The 17646-nt window shown below is 41.3% G+C and overlaps 1 protein-coding gene across 2 annotated transcripts in view; it reads right to left on the bottom strand.

Annotated features, from left to right (window-relative positions):
* The window catches only part of LOC106587329 (ubiquitin carboxyl-terminal hydrolase 10-like), a 32470-nt gene that overhangs the window by 12740 nt on the left and 2084 nt on the right, over window positions 1-17646 (bottom strand). The window contains exons 2-7 of one of the 2 annotated variants that reach the window (XM_014175612.2): window positions 9638-9706; window positions 7670-7715; window positions 7234-7293; window positions 5045-6307; window positions 295-386; window positions 63-172 (exon numbers count right to left, since the gene is read on the bottom strand). In XM_014175612.2, the coding sequence (XP_014031087.2) occupies window positions 63-172; window positions 295-386; window positions 5045-6307; window positions 7234-7293; window positions 7670-7715; window positions 9638-9706 (1640 nt within the window). The remainder of the gene's footprint in view (window positions 1-62; window positions 173-294; window positions 387-5044; window positions 6308-7233; window positions 7294-7669; window positions 7716-9637; window positions 9707-17646) is intronic. The other variant, XM_014175613.2, reaches the window with a different exon arrangement.

The following is a 17646-nucleotide window of genomic DNA, read 5'->3' on the forward strand; positions in this document are numbered from 1 at the left end:
TATTGATTGTGAGATTTGACTTTTAAAAACAGCCAGTCAGCTCCCAGGGAGAGGCTACTTACAAATTGTCCATCATGGGTGTGGAAGTACAGGGTCTCTGGGTGTCATTGAACAGGGGAATGGACTTCAACAGGTGATACATGGGGGGGCAAGCAATCAGGGCCTGCAATGTCTTGGGGGTGGCAGTCAAGGGCAAAATCACCTCATTGGAACACTAAATACAGACATTTAATGTCACTTTGTTTATGACATGGTGTGATTCAAGCATTTCGCATGCAGCTGAGAAAAGGATACAGCGTTGATATAGCACCAGTTTCCCCTGTTGATCAGTCCTCTTGGTTGCAAAGACACCGGTTTGTGTATCAACTTCACATTCTCAATTAGTTCTGGGGATTCAAACAAGTACACATGATTTTGAACACACATCCCTTACTAAAATCAAACAAAAAGTTAAAATAGAAGCTGGTTTGTAAACCTCAAGCAAAAATAATATCAATTTCCTCCATACTGTGCTATATAGATTGTGTCCCTTCTTCCAACTCTGCATCATATGACAGTGGCACACAAGGCTGGTTTGTCAGAACAAGGAGATACTGTGCCACGCCTAGGAAGGGAGACTGTCACTGGCAACACAGCTTCCATGGTAACGTGGACAGACATTCCAACATAGAAAGTATCATAAAACACCACCACATAATCACAATGGGTTAAAAATACCAGGCAGTTTTTTGATAGTTCCGCCTACTTACATAGCATATTATGAACAACCTCCAAATTATAGAAACATGGTTTTTATAGATAACAGGTTTGCTAAAAGTGAAATGATCATTCCAGGAGAAGAGAAAAATAGTTTGGCTAAACAGTAAAGGCACACTCCAGATAAACTCCAGTCCAGAGATACGATCGTATACAGGGTTAGAAATCAAAATGAGACGTGGTAGTGGTGACACCAGTAAAGGGTCCTATAATAGCTTCCTGTTCATTTCTTGACAGGAGCGAGCAGTCTGAGCACTGTATTGTGGGTGCAAAATAAGCCTTTCTACTGAATGGTGAAGGCAATCACATGGAGCCTGGTTTAATTATTTACAGCCGTAGAGCACAGGAAACCATCAGGTTTATCTAGACAGCACTTTAGGCTGCCCAGAAGCTCTCTCTCGTAAATACCTCATAGATGAAAAATCCCAGTTTACAAAAAGGATGACAGGCGCAAGTAACCCACTGAGAAGGCCTCTCTGTATATTTCTTCCAGACACAGGACTACATCCATGAGGCCTGAGGAAGCCCAGGGTCATAGCACTGAGTGAGACAAGCAATAATCCCGTCAAGACAAAAACCACACATTACTCAGACATGGCAATCCCCCGTCACAGGCTGTTTAAAACCCCCAGTGTACCCTGTGTGGTCCCAACACCTGGAGGCTGTTGTTGGGAAGTGAGTAATCAGGATATGATCCTACATATCCCCTTTAATTTGGCAGCTTACAAGATCAACTCATTATGTAGCTTTGCAATTTTCTTTTATATTCTGTGTGTGTGTTAGGAGAAAGGGGTGAGGTCAGAGATCTATCCTGCTCTAGTCTACTGCATCTGAAAATCCATAAGGTTGATGTCATGGTAATGGACTTAATTAGTGCTGCTCATACATTATTGGTAAAGCAGTAGCTCCAGCCCACCCTCTGCCTGTATTCTCATGAATGCAGTTCGGAATAGAGGCCTTCAACATGTATTAGTATTACTGCTATATACAATGACTTCCCCAGCTCCATTCATTGGGGCATTATTGGGGGAAATAGGGTGGTGAGGTAAAGCATGTCATGGAGATGTGTCATAGCAATCAGGGTCTTACCAAGCATTGAGTGTTAGCACCACCTGGTGCTCATCTGTATCAGTCTAACTAAATGTCCCAATGTTGACACCAAGTGGACGGTAGGCTGAACTTCAGCACATGTATACAGAACATGAAATGTGCACAAATGAATTACTATTATAATAATCAATGGGAATAGTTTTGTCAACACTCTAGGGCTGACCACAATTATCTGAGTGCTCGATTGTTTGGTCGATAGGCTGTTGGTCGACCAAGATTTTTTTTAGTCGAGCAGTGGCAAATATATTGCACACGAGACACCCGTCTTATTCACGGCCATCTCAGTGAACTAATCCATCGCGGAGGCCGCAGGGATGGCACAGTCCAAGAAGGCGAGTGTGGCGGCACAATGCACATCTCTCCCCAGAATGTGCTCCCTCCTGCTAATTTGTGCACATTCATTGTTTCATAGCTTAATTGTGAGAATTGTTTGCTTTTGATTGTTAGTGTCTATCAATTCCCCATTACATATATCACCAGTAGTACATACAAGGTTAATTCCAATCATTTCTAATCTACCATGTTTGTTTGGTTACGGTAAAGTCCGTTAAAACTTCTTAGGGATCGGCATGCCGTCAACGGGACAGTTGTAAATCATGCAGCGCTTTGTCACCATTGCAGATTTTAGAGAAACAACAGATGTCGGTACATATAAGTGTCTTATATCGGCTGAAAGCTTAAATTCTTGTTAATATAACTGCACTGTCCAATTTACAGTAGCCATTACTGCGAAAAAATGTCACGCTATTGTTTTAGGAGAGCTCCCAACAAAACACTTTTTTCACCGCGATAGGTTTGATAAATTCACCTCTGAAGGTGAAATGTGTACTTACATTCTGAAATCTTGCTCTGATTTATCATCCAAAGGGTCCCAGAGATGACATGAAGTGTCATTTTTTTTTTTTTAGATAACATACCTGTTCATATCCTAAAAAGGTCCACATAGCATGCACGATCGATTTTGTATTTCCATTCGTTCAACTTGCAAAGAAAACTCACCCTAAACGTTGTTTCAACCAGTCAAATCACGTATGAATTCCTCAGAGATCCTAGAACATAACAAGACTTCACTATATCATTAGGGGTGTAGTATATCCTATAGGACACCATATTGGTCAGAGAGCAACGCCGTCATGGCACACCGATGACGTGGGCGGTCTTCACTTGAACGACTCTTTCTTTGTCAAATAAGAACCAATCGGGGTCAAACAAAGCTAGCTAGATAGCCAATGAGCTGGGCTTTACGGGAGTATCCGGAAACCCTGTCTGTCGCAAAATGTAGGTGCTAACCTTTTGCGACAGCATGCCTTTTGCTTTTGGACAAAAATTATAAGAATATGGAGAGTTATGAAAACTGGTTGTTTTGCAAATGTTGAACTTATAATATGGCTACTAATACTGGAAAAGCTAAATCAAAGTCGAAGTATACAGATTTGACGATATTCTTGCAGAAAAATGTAATATGAATGCAAATGTCTCTTTCACGATTTGCCCATATGTACCTGGGTGACTTCACACTAAATGTCCTGTAGCTCTCAAGTTATCTGTCTGAAACTTTGCACATACACTGCTGCCATCTTGTGGACACCATAGGAATTACAACCAGAGTGATGGCTGGAACTGGGACCTTTCTCTTCCATTTCAAAGATGGTAGAAAAAAAACAGTTGTTTTTTTCTTTGTATTTTTTTTTTTTTTTACCAGATCTATTGTGTTATATTCTCCTACATTCAATTCACAATTCAAATGGTACCAAGAATATACATCCTTGCTGCAGGGCCTGAGCTACAGGCAGTTAGATTTGGCGAAAATTGAAAAAAAGATTAATGCATTCAATATTATTATTATTCCAGTCTTTTACCGTTCTCACTGTCAGAGTGGACAGGTTATTTGCAGAGTGCACAACCTATGCTACACTTGTGAAAAACAAGTTCTGGTTTATTTCATTCCATTTAAATTGAGTTGTCAATTTAGTCATTGTCTTTTGTTTGGAGCGCTCCTGTCAATGTTGAGTAAGGATGCGCACCCGATTATGCATAGAAGTAGGCCTATAGGTTACCTGGCCTGCGCGCAAATGTCAGCATATAAATGTGCCCATTTGGGGATCTGACAGTATTTCTGATTGTCTTAACGCACCACCAGTAATGAGTCGTGGAACTTCTCAAAGTAATGTTTTCTTCACCTCAAACAAAGTCTGTTTTTTACATCCATTGAGAATTACAATAATTCCTCAATGTATTAGAAAAATCTTTCCAGCTCTCTCCCTTTAGATAAATGTAATGCTCTGATCCAGTGGAAATGTCATAAAATAGGCCTACCTGATTACTTCTTATCCCTTGCGCAAATAGCCTACAGCTGTGTGTCCAGAGTTCACTGGCACGGGAAACTCTGAGGGCCCAGAATATTTTATACAATGTTGCAAGGAGCGTCAGACCGGACCCAAGTTAATAGCTAATACAACATTTCAAGTTCGTTACAGACAGGCCATGCGTAGCCAATGTGATTTAAAAATCAGGATATTTTCTACCTGCTGGATGCAATGTTTTCATTGGTTGGCTTTATAGGCTATTGTTACATAGCCACTTTTTAGGTTTGTATCATTTTCATATAGATTTTTGATTAACCACATGACAATGATTTTGAGATCCGAAGATAATTATAAATTAAATGAAACTTCCACGAAAACGTGCATATGAAAACCATAACTGGCACGCAGATTGGTAGAAATTGTAAAAATAAATTGGCATTCCACATGAGAAGGGTTGCCGACTCCTTACGTCGCCTGTTGCTGGCAAATTCAGGAGAGTAATGGCAGAATCTGGGAAAGCCAGTAGGAGCGGGAGGAGGATGGTCGGGACAGGTTAAGATTTCTGTCTTCAGGTTATCTTGATCTCTGGCTCCCTCAAATCTTATTTAAATCGAACAGTGAGCTTAAAGCATCAGACAAGCTCAATGCATATATAGTTAATTTAATTAAAACACATAGGGTGTCTATATATGGAAAAATACACATTTCAAAATTTAGACCAATCGATTGGTCGAAAGAACAGATGACTTTTGGTCAACCAAGATTATTATTTTTTTTTTATCAGGGACAGTCCTAACACACTCCAAAAGACATAAGGGTTAACCTGTGAGCTCTTCTTCCTCACACTGTGGGGTTATCTGTGAGTACACTACCTGCAAGTTTAGGGGCCATGGGATCCTCTGATACATGGACAGGGCTCTCCTTCACCTCCCCAGCCTTCTCATGCTGCTCCACGGCGGCCAGGGAGGGAGCCACTACCTCCACCACGTTCTTCACCTCCACGTAGGCCTGAGGGCTTCCAGGCAGAGGCTTGGAGTTGTGGAAGAGGCTAGCCCAGGATTTGAGGGGGTTGGCAGCGGGCGCAGCCGGAGAGGCAGGCGACTTAGGCTGCTCTGCCACCGCCGGCTGGGCCTCAGAGTCTGGGGAGAAAGCAGGCTCAACTGAGGGAGCTGGGGCCTGCTGCTGGGGCTGCTCCAATGCCTCAGAGGCCTCCTTGTGTCCGTCTGCACTGATGCCAGCATGGGGCTCAGCCAGCCCATTAGCCACCCCACTGTCCCTAGTCTCCTCCTCCTCTTCAGTAGTAGCAGTAGTAATGGTGGCAGGGGGGCTGGCCACAGCAACTGAGGGGGGAGGAGGGGAGGTGGGGCAGGGGCTGTGCCTGCCGCTGCCCAGCAGTTCAGGGCTCTCTAGAGCCATGTTCTCAGGCTGCTGCTCTGCAGTTCTGCCTCCCTCTGCCACCCCACTGCTCTGAGAGGAGGAGGAAGAGGAGGAGGAGGAGGCCGCGTCTTTACCATCTGATAAAGAGGCGGCTCCACTCGTGAAGTCCAAAGACGATTCATCAGGGCTATCACAAGTCCTCTGATTCACAGCAGCCGACGCTGCTGCCGTAGTGACAGGGGCTGAGGTGGAAAGTCCGCCCCCTGACAACGTCTTACCAACCATGTCCTGCGACCCGAGGTGAGGGCCGCTAAGAGCATGTCCATTCACCAACCCCTTTCCAGGAGGCCCGTCCACACCCATGCCACCACTATTGGGGCCTGAGCCCTCCAAGTAGTTGTAGTATCCTGGCGGGCGCTTTTTCTTTTTCTTCCTCTCCCGCTGGCCCAGGCTGCCCGGGCCCCCGTCCCCATCCTGGCAGTTCTGGTTGCTGTCCATGGCGGAGGGTTCCGAGTCTGGGCCATCGGGTCCGTCCGGTCCATCCAGGGAGTTGTAGTGTGCTCCGTCTGGGACGTCTGCTGCCGGAGAGAGGGCTGCGGCTGTCTGCGGGACCTTCTGAGACGGCTGGCATCCCAGGATGAACTCTGGAGCCTGGGGGTTCAGAGTGCTGGACACCTTGAAGAGAGGATCCTTCACTCCCACAGGCTCCAAGTCCATCACCTCGTCCACACCAAACTCAATGTGCTGGTAGTCTTCACCTGCAGAGGAGGATATGTCAGTCAGCTTGGGAACATAAGGCACTACAGTTCTGCACTGAAGACAAAGGTTCACACAACACAATAAAATACTGTTGTGACCAATTATTCATACTTACAAATCCAAAACAAATTTCGGCATCATGAAATATACAACACAATTTCCAACTTCATTAAATGTCACAAACTCAATGGAATATATCAAACATTGACCTTGAGCACTACACAAATAAAAGTATCAAGCAATGAACAGTAACTTAAATATTGATTAGATTTAACAAGTTGCTAACATTGCAAATTGAAAGATGATAGGCAGTGAGAGAAACAGCTGAAGGTGAACATGAGGAAAACGTTAGTAAATTCAGATCATCCCAACACTGAAAATGGTACGGCAGGGCTATAAGACATGAGTGGTCATCCATACAACCCAGCCACCGGAAACCCTGAGGGGGAATTAAGGTATGGTTAGAGAGATCGTTCGAGATTCGCTCTTCTCTGTGGATTAGAGTGTCCTCTGTTAGTGTTTTTACCAAAAGGACTTCATTCCAGAGAGTCATAATGATGCATTGAGTGACAAAACCCTAGCAAAACAAAATACCTATTGTAATTGTTAGCTTCCGTATAAGACCATTACTATGCCCTTATAAGTCCAATAAAAGGGTTTTCTCAATCCATCCAGTTAAGTGAGGGAGGGGGTATACAAATCAATCACAAGTCAACTTAAAGCACTGCTGCAGTGCCAATGTGTTTAATGCAATAGAGAGGAGATATTTAACGGCATCTAAGCATGCAAAGCCTTACAGATCGTACGGACAGGCAAGAATGAGAGTAAATAGGGGCAAGGTTTAGAAAGCCACCAGTTTTTAAGACCTGGGATTGAGTGCTTCAGCAACAAGTAATAAGCACAGAGTGTCGGACCCAAAACTCACCGCAAACCTGCCGTCTCATAGACTCCGTAATGTAAGGCACAGCGGGAGTGCAGTAACTTCCTGAATAATTCATACAAATCAGGGTAAAAAATTAAGTGTTATGAGCAGGGGAGGGTTGACAGACTTTTTGTAACCTGTTGGCTCCAAAATCCCTGCTCTGCAGGTATGTTTGGACATATTTTTACAAGTTAAACCTTATCTTAAAACAATGTCAATTCAGACAAACTGTCACTCTCTTACATGCAGTTCAGTCAGGTAGGTCTGGATCCAACTAGCACAGACGGGCGTATGTTTGATTTTGGTCATAACCATTACATCATGTGGGGGCAAGAGTGTTGTCAACCCAGAGAGCACTGGCCGGCCTCATGCGGATGACGTTCGGAATGTCTACAAGACAAACTGAAACAAATCAGAGCAATCCAGTAGACGTTCTTACCTGAAGACTGACTGACGCAGGAGACTTTGTCATTGAAGGGGGGAAGCTGTCAAAGAGCAGAGAGATTAGATAACAAATTAAAAAGACACTTCTAGTTAAAGTAAATAATCAAACATAGCGTTAACCTCATAGACCACGACTGTTGTCAGTCTGGGCCTTCCTGCTTATCAATGAATCACATCTGTGTAATGTGCACGTTGGAGGGGGCAGATGACAGTATTGGAGATAAAAACATGTTATTTTGTGCTGGCTTATATTGTTCACACTCACTAAACTGAGAACATGCGCAACAAACCATTGTCTTCTCTGTGTTTTAGACAATTACAGAATACACACTGGACTAAATCTATAAACTCAGCGGTTTGGGTGTTAACCTGTTGGGGCTAGGGGGCAGTATTTTCACGGCTGGATAAAAAAACGTACCCGATTTAATCTGGTTACTAATCCTACCCAGTAACTAGAATATGCATATACTTATTATATATGGATAGAAAACACCCTAAAGTTTCTAAAACTGTTTGAATGGTGTCTGTGAGTATAACAGAAGTCATTTGGCAGGCAAAACCCTGAGACATTTTCTGACAGGAAGTGGATACCTGATGTGTTGAATTACCTTTAAGCCTATGCCATTGAAACACACAGGGGTTGATTAATGTTTTGGCACTTCCTATTGCTTCCACTAGATGTCACCAGCCTTTACAAAGTGTTTTGAGTCTTTTACTGTGAGATCTGACCGAACAAGAGCCATGGAACGGTGATGGCCGATTAGACTCTGGCGCGCGAGTTCATGTTGGGTACCCTCGTTCCAATACGTTATAAAAGAGAATGCATTCGTCCACCTTGAATATTATTCATGTTCTGGTTAAAAAAGGCACTAATGATTTATGCTATACAACGTTTGACATGTTTGAACGAACGTAAATATATTTTTTCCCCTCGTTCATGACGAAAGTCCGGCTGGCTTAGATCATGTGCTAACAACACGGATCTTTTTGGATATAAATGATGAGCTTTTTTGAACAAAACTACATTCGTTATGGACCTGGGATTTCGGGAAGTGACATCTGATGAAGAGAATCAAAGGTAATGGATTATTTACATAGTATTTTCGATTTTAGATCTCTCCAACATGGCCGTTTGTCTGTATAGCAAAGCATATTTTTCTGGGCGCAGTGCTCAGATTATTGCAAAGTGTGATTTCCCAGTAAGGTTATTTTTAAATCTGGCAAGTTGATTGCGTTCAAGAGATGTAAATCTATAATTCTTTAAATGACAATATAATATTTTACCAATGTTTTCTAATTTTAATTATTTAATTTGTGGTGCTGACTTGACTGCCGGTTATTGGAGGGAAACGATTTCCTCAACATCAATGCCATAGTAAAACGCTGTTTTTGGATATAAATATGAACTTGATAGAACTAAAAATGCATGCATTGTCTAACATAATGTCCTAGGAGTGTCATCTGATGGAGATTGTAAAAGGTTAGTGCATCATTTTAGCTGGTTTTATGGTTTTGGTGACCCTGTCTTTGAATTGACAAAACATTACACACAGCTATTGTCAATGTACTCTCCTAACATAATCTAACTTTATGCTTTCGCCGTAAAACCTTTTTGAAATTGGACAACGTGGTTAGATTAAGGAGATGTTTATCTTTCAAAGGGTGTAAGATAGTTGTATGTTTGAAAAATTTGAATTTTGACATTTATTTGGTTTCAAATTTGCCGCTCTTGAAATGCACCTGCTGTTGATAGGGTGCACCACGGGTGGCACGCTAGCGTCCCACATAGCCCCAAGAAGTTAATGAGCTTCCAAAAGACCATTCTTAAGATCGACCCGGTTAACATTAAGAGAAACCGGCACTTAACACCGTAGACTATACGGTGTCAAAACAGCTATAAGCTGGAGGAAACGTATGTGAATAAATGTTTCATTCAAGCCTCATTCAAAACTCTTTGTCTTACCTCAACATAACATCGTGGAGTCACGAAGAACTGATTGATCTCATCAGGGCTGAACTCCCCGAAGATGTACTGCAGAGAGAAAATATATATTTACATAAAACACATGATTTAACATACTGAGGATAATCATATGCAACCTTTTAAATCAATATATTATTTATTAAATCACTATATTTTTTACATGGTGTCATTAACATGTGTAGGAAACGTAAGTGTGAAATATTGCTCAAACATCCAAGACCCCATGAGAAACACACTTAGAAAAAGGCTGCTATAGCCCTCCATTTGTCTACAGAGAATTATTACAGACAAGGACACCTCTTACCGATGAACTGACACAGTTGTGACAGACCCGTTGGAGAGGTAAAACTAGGCCTCCTGGGAGAGGGCTTGCCTATCATCAGTCTTTCCAGATTGCGCCATGGGTTTGGGTAAAAGTAAGGGACAACATGGAAAAGTGACGAGTCATGCAGCATTAGAATGGCAAAATGGCTCCCGGCAGCCCACTTCCCAGAGAACTGAGCCAAATGGAGAGACCCGACTCACTGTCTTCAGCCAATATGTAACACATTCTAAGAAGGGAATGAACTACAAATAACTATTGTAATCCATTTTTTGTAGTTTCTTCACAAGTGGAGTCAAACAATGCTTTTGAAATCTTAGCTGACGTTTGGCTACAATGCATTATTTTATCAATCTTATGTCTCCCAATGTAACAACTTCAAAAATGTTCACACAATGTTCTGGGGCAGGAAAATGTTAATGGCAGTGAAGTATCATTATTTGGTATGCTGGTCTGGACTTGTGACCCTCAAATCCCATGGGTTCATCCAGCTGGGCTTGATATTAATGCTTGCAGAACAAGAATAACAGATTTAAATTGCCCGAATTGACAAGTAGATTTTTTAAAATCACAATATCAAACAATTACTCCAATCAGAATTGGAACAGAGGCCAAATAAAAAGCCTACATGACAAAGTGTATGTGATATGCATATCAGCATCGGTTTGGACTTGGAGGAGCCAGAATATATAGCCAAACTTTAATGAGAATTTTAATTACATAAACATAGGGTAAACACCAGTCATGTTTGACAAATATAATTTAGGATAATTAACATTAAACCTCTGAAGGCTTAACCTGTTGTGGTATAGGGGGCAGTATTTTCACGGCCGGATAAAAAAACGTACCCGATTTAATCTAGTTACTACTCCTGCCCAGAAACTAGAATATGCATATAATTAGTAGATTTGGATAGAAAACTCTAAAGTTTCTAGAACTGTTTGAATGATGTCTGTGAGTATAACAGAACTCATATGGCAGGCCAAAACCTGAGAAGATTCCATACAGGAAGTGCCCTGTCTGACAATTTGTTGTCATTCTGTTGCATCTCTATCGAAAATACAGCATCTGTGCTGTAACGTGACATTTTCTAAGGCTTCCATTGGCTCTCTAAAGCCGCCAGAAAGTGGAATGGGGTGTCTGCTGTCTCTGGGCAAAGAACAGCAGCAGAATTTGTAAGTGGTCAGCCTGGGGACAGTGAGACTGAGATGCGCGTTCACGAGACTTCTCCATGTTTTTCTTTCTCTCTCTGAATGAATACAACGTTGCCGGCTGGAATATTATCGCTATTTTACGATGTTTTTTTTTTTATGTATTTTAAACAGCGCTTGACATGCTTCTAAGTACGGTAATGGAATATTTGGATTTTTTTTGTCACGAAATGCGCTCGCGCATTACCCTTCGGATAGTGACCTGAACGCACGAACAAAACGGCAGTATTTGGATATATCTATGGATTATTTGGAACCAAAACAACATTTGTTGTTGAAGTAGAAGTCCTGGGAGTGCATTCTGACAAAGAACAGCAATGGTAATACAATTTTTCTAATAGTAAATCTGAGTTTAGGTTGTCCCAAACTTGGTGGGTGTCAAATTAGCTAGCCGTGATGGCCGAGCTATGTACTCAGAATATTGCAAAATATGCTTTCGCAGAAAAGCTATTTTAAATTCGGACATAGCGATTGCATAAAGGAGTTCTGTATCTATAATTCTTAAAATAATTATGTATTTTGTCAACGTTTATCGTGAGTAATTTAGTAAATTCACCGGAAGTTTTCGGTGGGTATGCTAGTTCTGAACATCACATGCTAATGTAAAAAGCTGTTTTTTGATATAAATATGAATTTGATTCAACAAAACATGCATGTATTGTATAACATAATGTCCTAGGAGTGTCATCTGATGAAGATCATCAAAGGTTAGTGGTTCGATTCAGGAGAAGTGTATCTATAAAATGGTGTAAAATAGTCCTATGTTTGAGAACTTTGAATTATGACATTTTGTGGTTTTAAATTTGGCGCTCTGATTTGTCACTGGCTGTTGAATAGTGTGGGACGATTTCGTCCCACCTCCCCTAGAGAGGTTAATTCTGTCGACATACTCAAAGCACTTAGTTCAGATCAAATGGTCACAAGACCGGAGAGTGTAGGACAGTGCCTGTTGTGGAGGTGGCCAACATTTTGAAACTATTTCATAATAAACTGTCATTTTTTAAAATATTGAGCTTATAATATGAAGGAAGAAAAATGTATCAACATTTTACACAAAACTGTCTGATCAGTTTCATCAGCCTCATTGTTTAACTTTTTTTTTTAATGTGTAGTGGTTATGAATTTTGAATCGGTCATCCCAGAACTCTCCCAGAGTGTTTTAAACCGTAGACATACAAAAGTACCAGGTTGTCATTTTAATGTTGCAATATTTTATAGGCTACCAATAGGTGGCCAAACATCCTCCAGGAGAGCCTTAAAGGGGCAGTGTTATAGAGACAGGCTTGAATATGCAAAGTCATCAATAAGGAGAGAGCAGCCAACATTTTTGTCTGATTCTCTTTTCTATGGTAAACAATACAGTAATGCATTTTATTTTGTAAAGTGGTTCCTTGTAACATTTTTCTATTTTTGGACAAGTGACATGTGCTTTCGGACAACTGACAAAAAAAGTGAATGCCTGTCCAGGGATTACTCCTTCTAGCTGCACCTTTTACACAAGGCTCCACACTGTAATGTGATTAAACAAATTGAGTTGAGTACTGGCAACACTTTTCACACTACACACAACCAAACTCCCCATATTAATAATTGGAAGTGGGGTGGTCATTCGTATTGTTTGAGGATCCATGCAGTAATGAGAATTCAATTTAATTCATTTTCAATGACCCACATCTAATGTTTCAAATATTCATATAGGAATCCCCAAATCTCACACACACACACACAACCACACCCTTCTGCCATTATCAATCAGTTTGAAACTCAACTGGACCAAGGCCAATGTGTGTTCATCTAAATGGGAATCTTTAGGGAAGGTGTTAAAATGTCGGCATGAACCTGACAAGGCAATCCCCCTCCAGACCAGACACTAACAGTGGGATAGTATTCTAGCCAGCCACGTGCTGGCCACAGCAATACATTGCTTTGTAAAGATAACCTGCCTTCCCCATGCTGGCTATAATTGAGTTAATCCCAGTGGCACTGTGTAATTGAAGGTCTCTTGCTGCACACTGACAGCCCTGCACAGTGGGGTGAACTGGTCCTTCAATCGCAAGGTTGACTTTTCTTGGTTTGGCACATTACAGAATAGCAGGGGCACTTGTGTCGATCCAAAAATATCTCTGCATAACATTACAGCCTGAAAAGAGAACCTTCTTTCACCAGGCAACAAATAAAAAATGATTTCTAAACAAAACAAGTGTTGGTGGTGCATGGTGAGGGGAAGGTGTCCAATAATATGGAGCAGTAAAGAACAGTTGAAACAAGCTCGCCAACCACACAGAATCCTCCCAGCGCATTGAACTGTGGGACATGAAAAGGGAGGCACAGAGAAAAGAAAGTGCAGTTCAAGCATATGTAACTCTTCACAAATGAGGGCCCAACATTGCTGAAATGGCACTACAAGCGACAAACAGCCAGCTATAATCCAACGGCCTCAGGACAGCTAATACAATCACAACAGAAAGAATGTCCCTTTGCCTCTTTCTACAGGCGTGCCACACGTACCACACTAAGCTTCCCTCGCTGTTGGTTTGGATTGAGGATTACCACAAAATGGCCATCTGTATTACTTCAACATGCTCCAGTGAGACGGTGCGCACACACACACACACGCACACTTTTAATGAATGTGGTTACAGATCAGGGAGCAGGGGTGGGACTTACAGTGTAAGGTGGGATCCATATGAAATATAAAGCACGATGACATTGTCTCTGATAAAAGGAGCTAAACCAGAGAAACTGAACACATGCAAATTTCTAATGTTAGTATACTTTACGTCAATAGAGTAGAATGATAATCATATATTACAGACAGCATTCAATGAGGCTTCTGTTTAACAAAGACATCCAAAATGTGCAAGACAGGTTTAAGGAAGTGGATGGGGTGGATGGCTTAGAGGGGTGGGGGTTTATTAAGAGAAAATATGTCAAACAGCAGACAAGCTGATAAGAGCCAGTCAAACAAGTTGTTTCACTAGAATTTCAAGTTAGCAGACATTACCAACTCCCACCTGATGCATAGAATAACAATCCACAACCCCATATACCTACAAGGACTGGGGCTACCTCATCACAACTACTCAGTGTTCCCTATTGGACTGGGACTCAGCCAGCCCTGCAAGGCCTCACAAATTGGAATGCAAAGAGTCACTATTAGCAAACTTGGCATTCCATGAATATGTAACACTACAAATAAGGTCAAAAACGTTTCGAATAAACCGATGATGCATGTCGGGGCTTGCGTATTACATTCTTATGAAGAATGATGAGCTAGCACAGTGAGTGACGCCCAAGAACTGAAAAAACATTGAGCAGAGACATGACAGAGAAGACTATAATTTATTCACGTAAGAGACACCTTAATACAGGGCGATGTCATTCAACCACTACCAACAACTGATGGGATTCTCTGAGGCCATGGTGTTGCAGGACCTTTCAAGAGTAAGACAAATGGGAAGGCAGCCCAGCTCTCTAAACACTGCTCCACCCTGCTGTTCAGAAAAATACCTAACCAGCCAGGCAACTCTGAGCCTCATGTGCCATTTCCATAACGTTGAATCAGGAGCTCACCATTCAAAAGATGAAGGCCACCACCAGCATATCAGATCATGCTTGGAAATTAACCATAACCCTTTTCGTAGTTAAAAGTAAATTAACACATCAGATCGTCTCTGTGACAAGAGGTTGCCATCTTTTTCAGTTACAAACCCGTAATTAGGTCTAGGTTTACCCACAGCTACCCACTCCTAACCCCCACATTTGTCATGTGACATTAAGACAATCCACCATTGCCAAATCCACACTGTTCACCAACTGACAAAACAGTCAAAAACTAAAATATGGGCAAATGCACAGTACAATATACTTAGGTAGAAACTATACAGGCCCATGAATCATTTGTTTGTCATCCACAATACATGGAAGCATTTACTCAGCTGAAGATTCCTAGCATTAATTTATTAACTTGGAAAATATTGTGATGATACTTTGGTATGCAACACCCAGACAACCCACTGCTGTGGTGTGGAATGGTGTCCAACAGCTGCCATTCCTCTGCCCTTTGCTTCAATCTAGAATCCCTGAGTCATAAAGCAAAGATGTGGCTTCTGCTGCTCCTTGTGCTCAACCCATACATTGCAGGTACATTAAATTCTCTGCAATGGGCATTCAATCAATTTTCTTCTATGCTCCGAGACATTCTGTAGTGTAAAATGTCATTTTATTGTGAATCATAAGTGAATGTCCCATTATGTGCATTCAATGCCACTTCACTCAATCCCTGATACCAGAGCCTTATATTAAGAATAACAAATGGTAGGGCAGTGGACATGACCTCAGGTGCAAAAATAGCCCTCTCAGAATGACTCAGAACAAAACTACCTCCCTTAGATCAATGGTATAATATTTTGCCCCTTCAGTGAGATATACACGGTTTCACACATGCACCTAAACTTAAACCCCAAGCCAGCCAGCTAGATAGCCATCTTACATTCACCAGCCCTGGTGGGGTGGACCCTATGGCACAATGGGAATTTGACATCTACTTTAGGCCAACTCTGTATTGATTTAAATGTCTGTGGATGAGCAAGCATGCTAGCTAGGTAGTAAGCTAGCTATGAATCTTAATGATTACAAGCCTACCCATAACATGATACAGTCACCACTATGCTTGAAAATATAGAGTGGTAATCAGTAATATATTGTATTTGATTGACCCCAAACATAACACTTTGTATTGAGGACAGAAAGTGAATTGCTTTGCCACATTTTTTTGCAGTATTACTTTAGTGCCTTGTTGCAAACAGGATGCATGTTTTTGAATATTTTTATTCTGTACAGGCTTCCTTGTTTTCAGTCTATCAATAAGGTTAGTATTGTGAAATAACTACAATGTTGTTGATCCATCCTCAGTTCTCTCCTATCACAGCCATTAAACTCTGTTTTAAAGTCACCATGGCAAAATCCCTGATCGGTTTCCTTCCTCTCCGGCAACAGAGTTAGGAAGGATGCCTGTATCTTTGTAGTGACTGGGTGTATTGATACAACATCCAAAGTGTAATTAATAACTACACCATACTTGACTCAAGACATTGAGCTTTTCATTTAATGAATTTATAAAAACATAATTCCACTGACATTATGGGGTATTGTGTGTAGGCCAGTGACAAACCTCAATTTAATACATTTTAAATTCAGGCTGTAACAAAATGCTGAACAAGTCAAGGGGTGTATAAATACTTTCTGAAGGCACTGTAGATTATACCCTCAAATTTGAAACGTCTGCCATTCCTTGTATTGTAAACCAGGGGTTCTAAAAAAAATTCACCCGGCGACCCCTTTTGTGAAAGTGGATTTTTATTTATTTCACCTTTATTTAAACTAGGCAAGTCAGTTAAGGACAAATTCTTCTATACAATGACGGCCTTCCGGGGAACAATTAACTGCCTTGTTCAGGGCAGAACAGATTTTTACCATGTCAGCTCGGGGATTTGATCCAGCAACCTTTTGGTTACTGTCCCAACGCTCTAACCACTAGGCTACCTGCCACCCCAAAATTAATGTGGGACCCCCTCATAATCAGAACAACTCGAATTTGATTTAAAAAATTGCTTACAGGGAGTTTTATTTTGACTTTGGTAGTGCATGGTCAGATGAACTAAGTCTTGGGCCCTAGGCAGGAACATTTTAAAGGCCCGTCTCTTGGCATCGAAGAGAATTTTGCAGTTTAATCTAATTTCCTGCAATCTACACATTTTGTCATGTGGCAGAGATGTTTGTGTTGTTGCAGCTTTAAAGCTAATATCTTAGATGACCCCACTTTGAGAACCCTTGTTGCAAACTAACAAGCTGCTAGTCAACACTAGCTATCAAGCAGACATAAGCAACGGGAAGTTGTAACAGTAATAGCTATGGTAGAATAATAGCTCAAAGCTAAGCTGTTAGCTAGCTATGATATTTACAACATAGCTGTAACACAGAATAAAACAAGAAAATAAAAAACAATTAATGGAAGTGATTGTCCATTACTACTTATCAAACATCATTTACTCGCATTACTTTAATACAATATCTGACGACTATTTCATTTCAAGTCATCAATCTCATCTCTATAGATCTGCGGCCTATGCCGTCTGACAAAAATCACTATTTTAGTAGTTATTCAAAGTAAATAAGTCATACTTCTGACTGCTGAATGCCAACCATCGATCCCTTAGATCATGTATTTTCAGGTAGAGATATCTCGAAACTGCTTTCTACCCCTCTCGATTACACATTCTCTCTTCGCTTAGTCTCCGTGTCTGCTCCACATCGTTCTTATTATAGCTCAGTGGTCCAAACAGAACGGAAAAGTAGACTGGCGCACAATAGATTATGATCATTGTACTCAATCACCATGTTTTCAGCACCAAAGTATGTAGAATATTAGCCTGTTGAAAACTACAACTCCCTAC

The sequence above is a fragment of the Salmo salar genome, chromosome ssa11 (assembly GCF_905237065.1).
Source record: "Salmo salar chromosome ssa11, Ssal_v3.1, whole genome shotgun sequence".
NCBI classification, from domain to species: domain Eukaryota; kingdom Metazoa; phylum Chordata; class Actinopteri; order Salmoniformes; family Salmonidae; genus Salmo; species Salmo salar.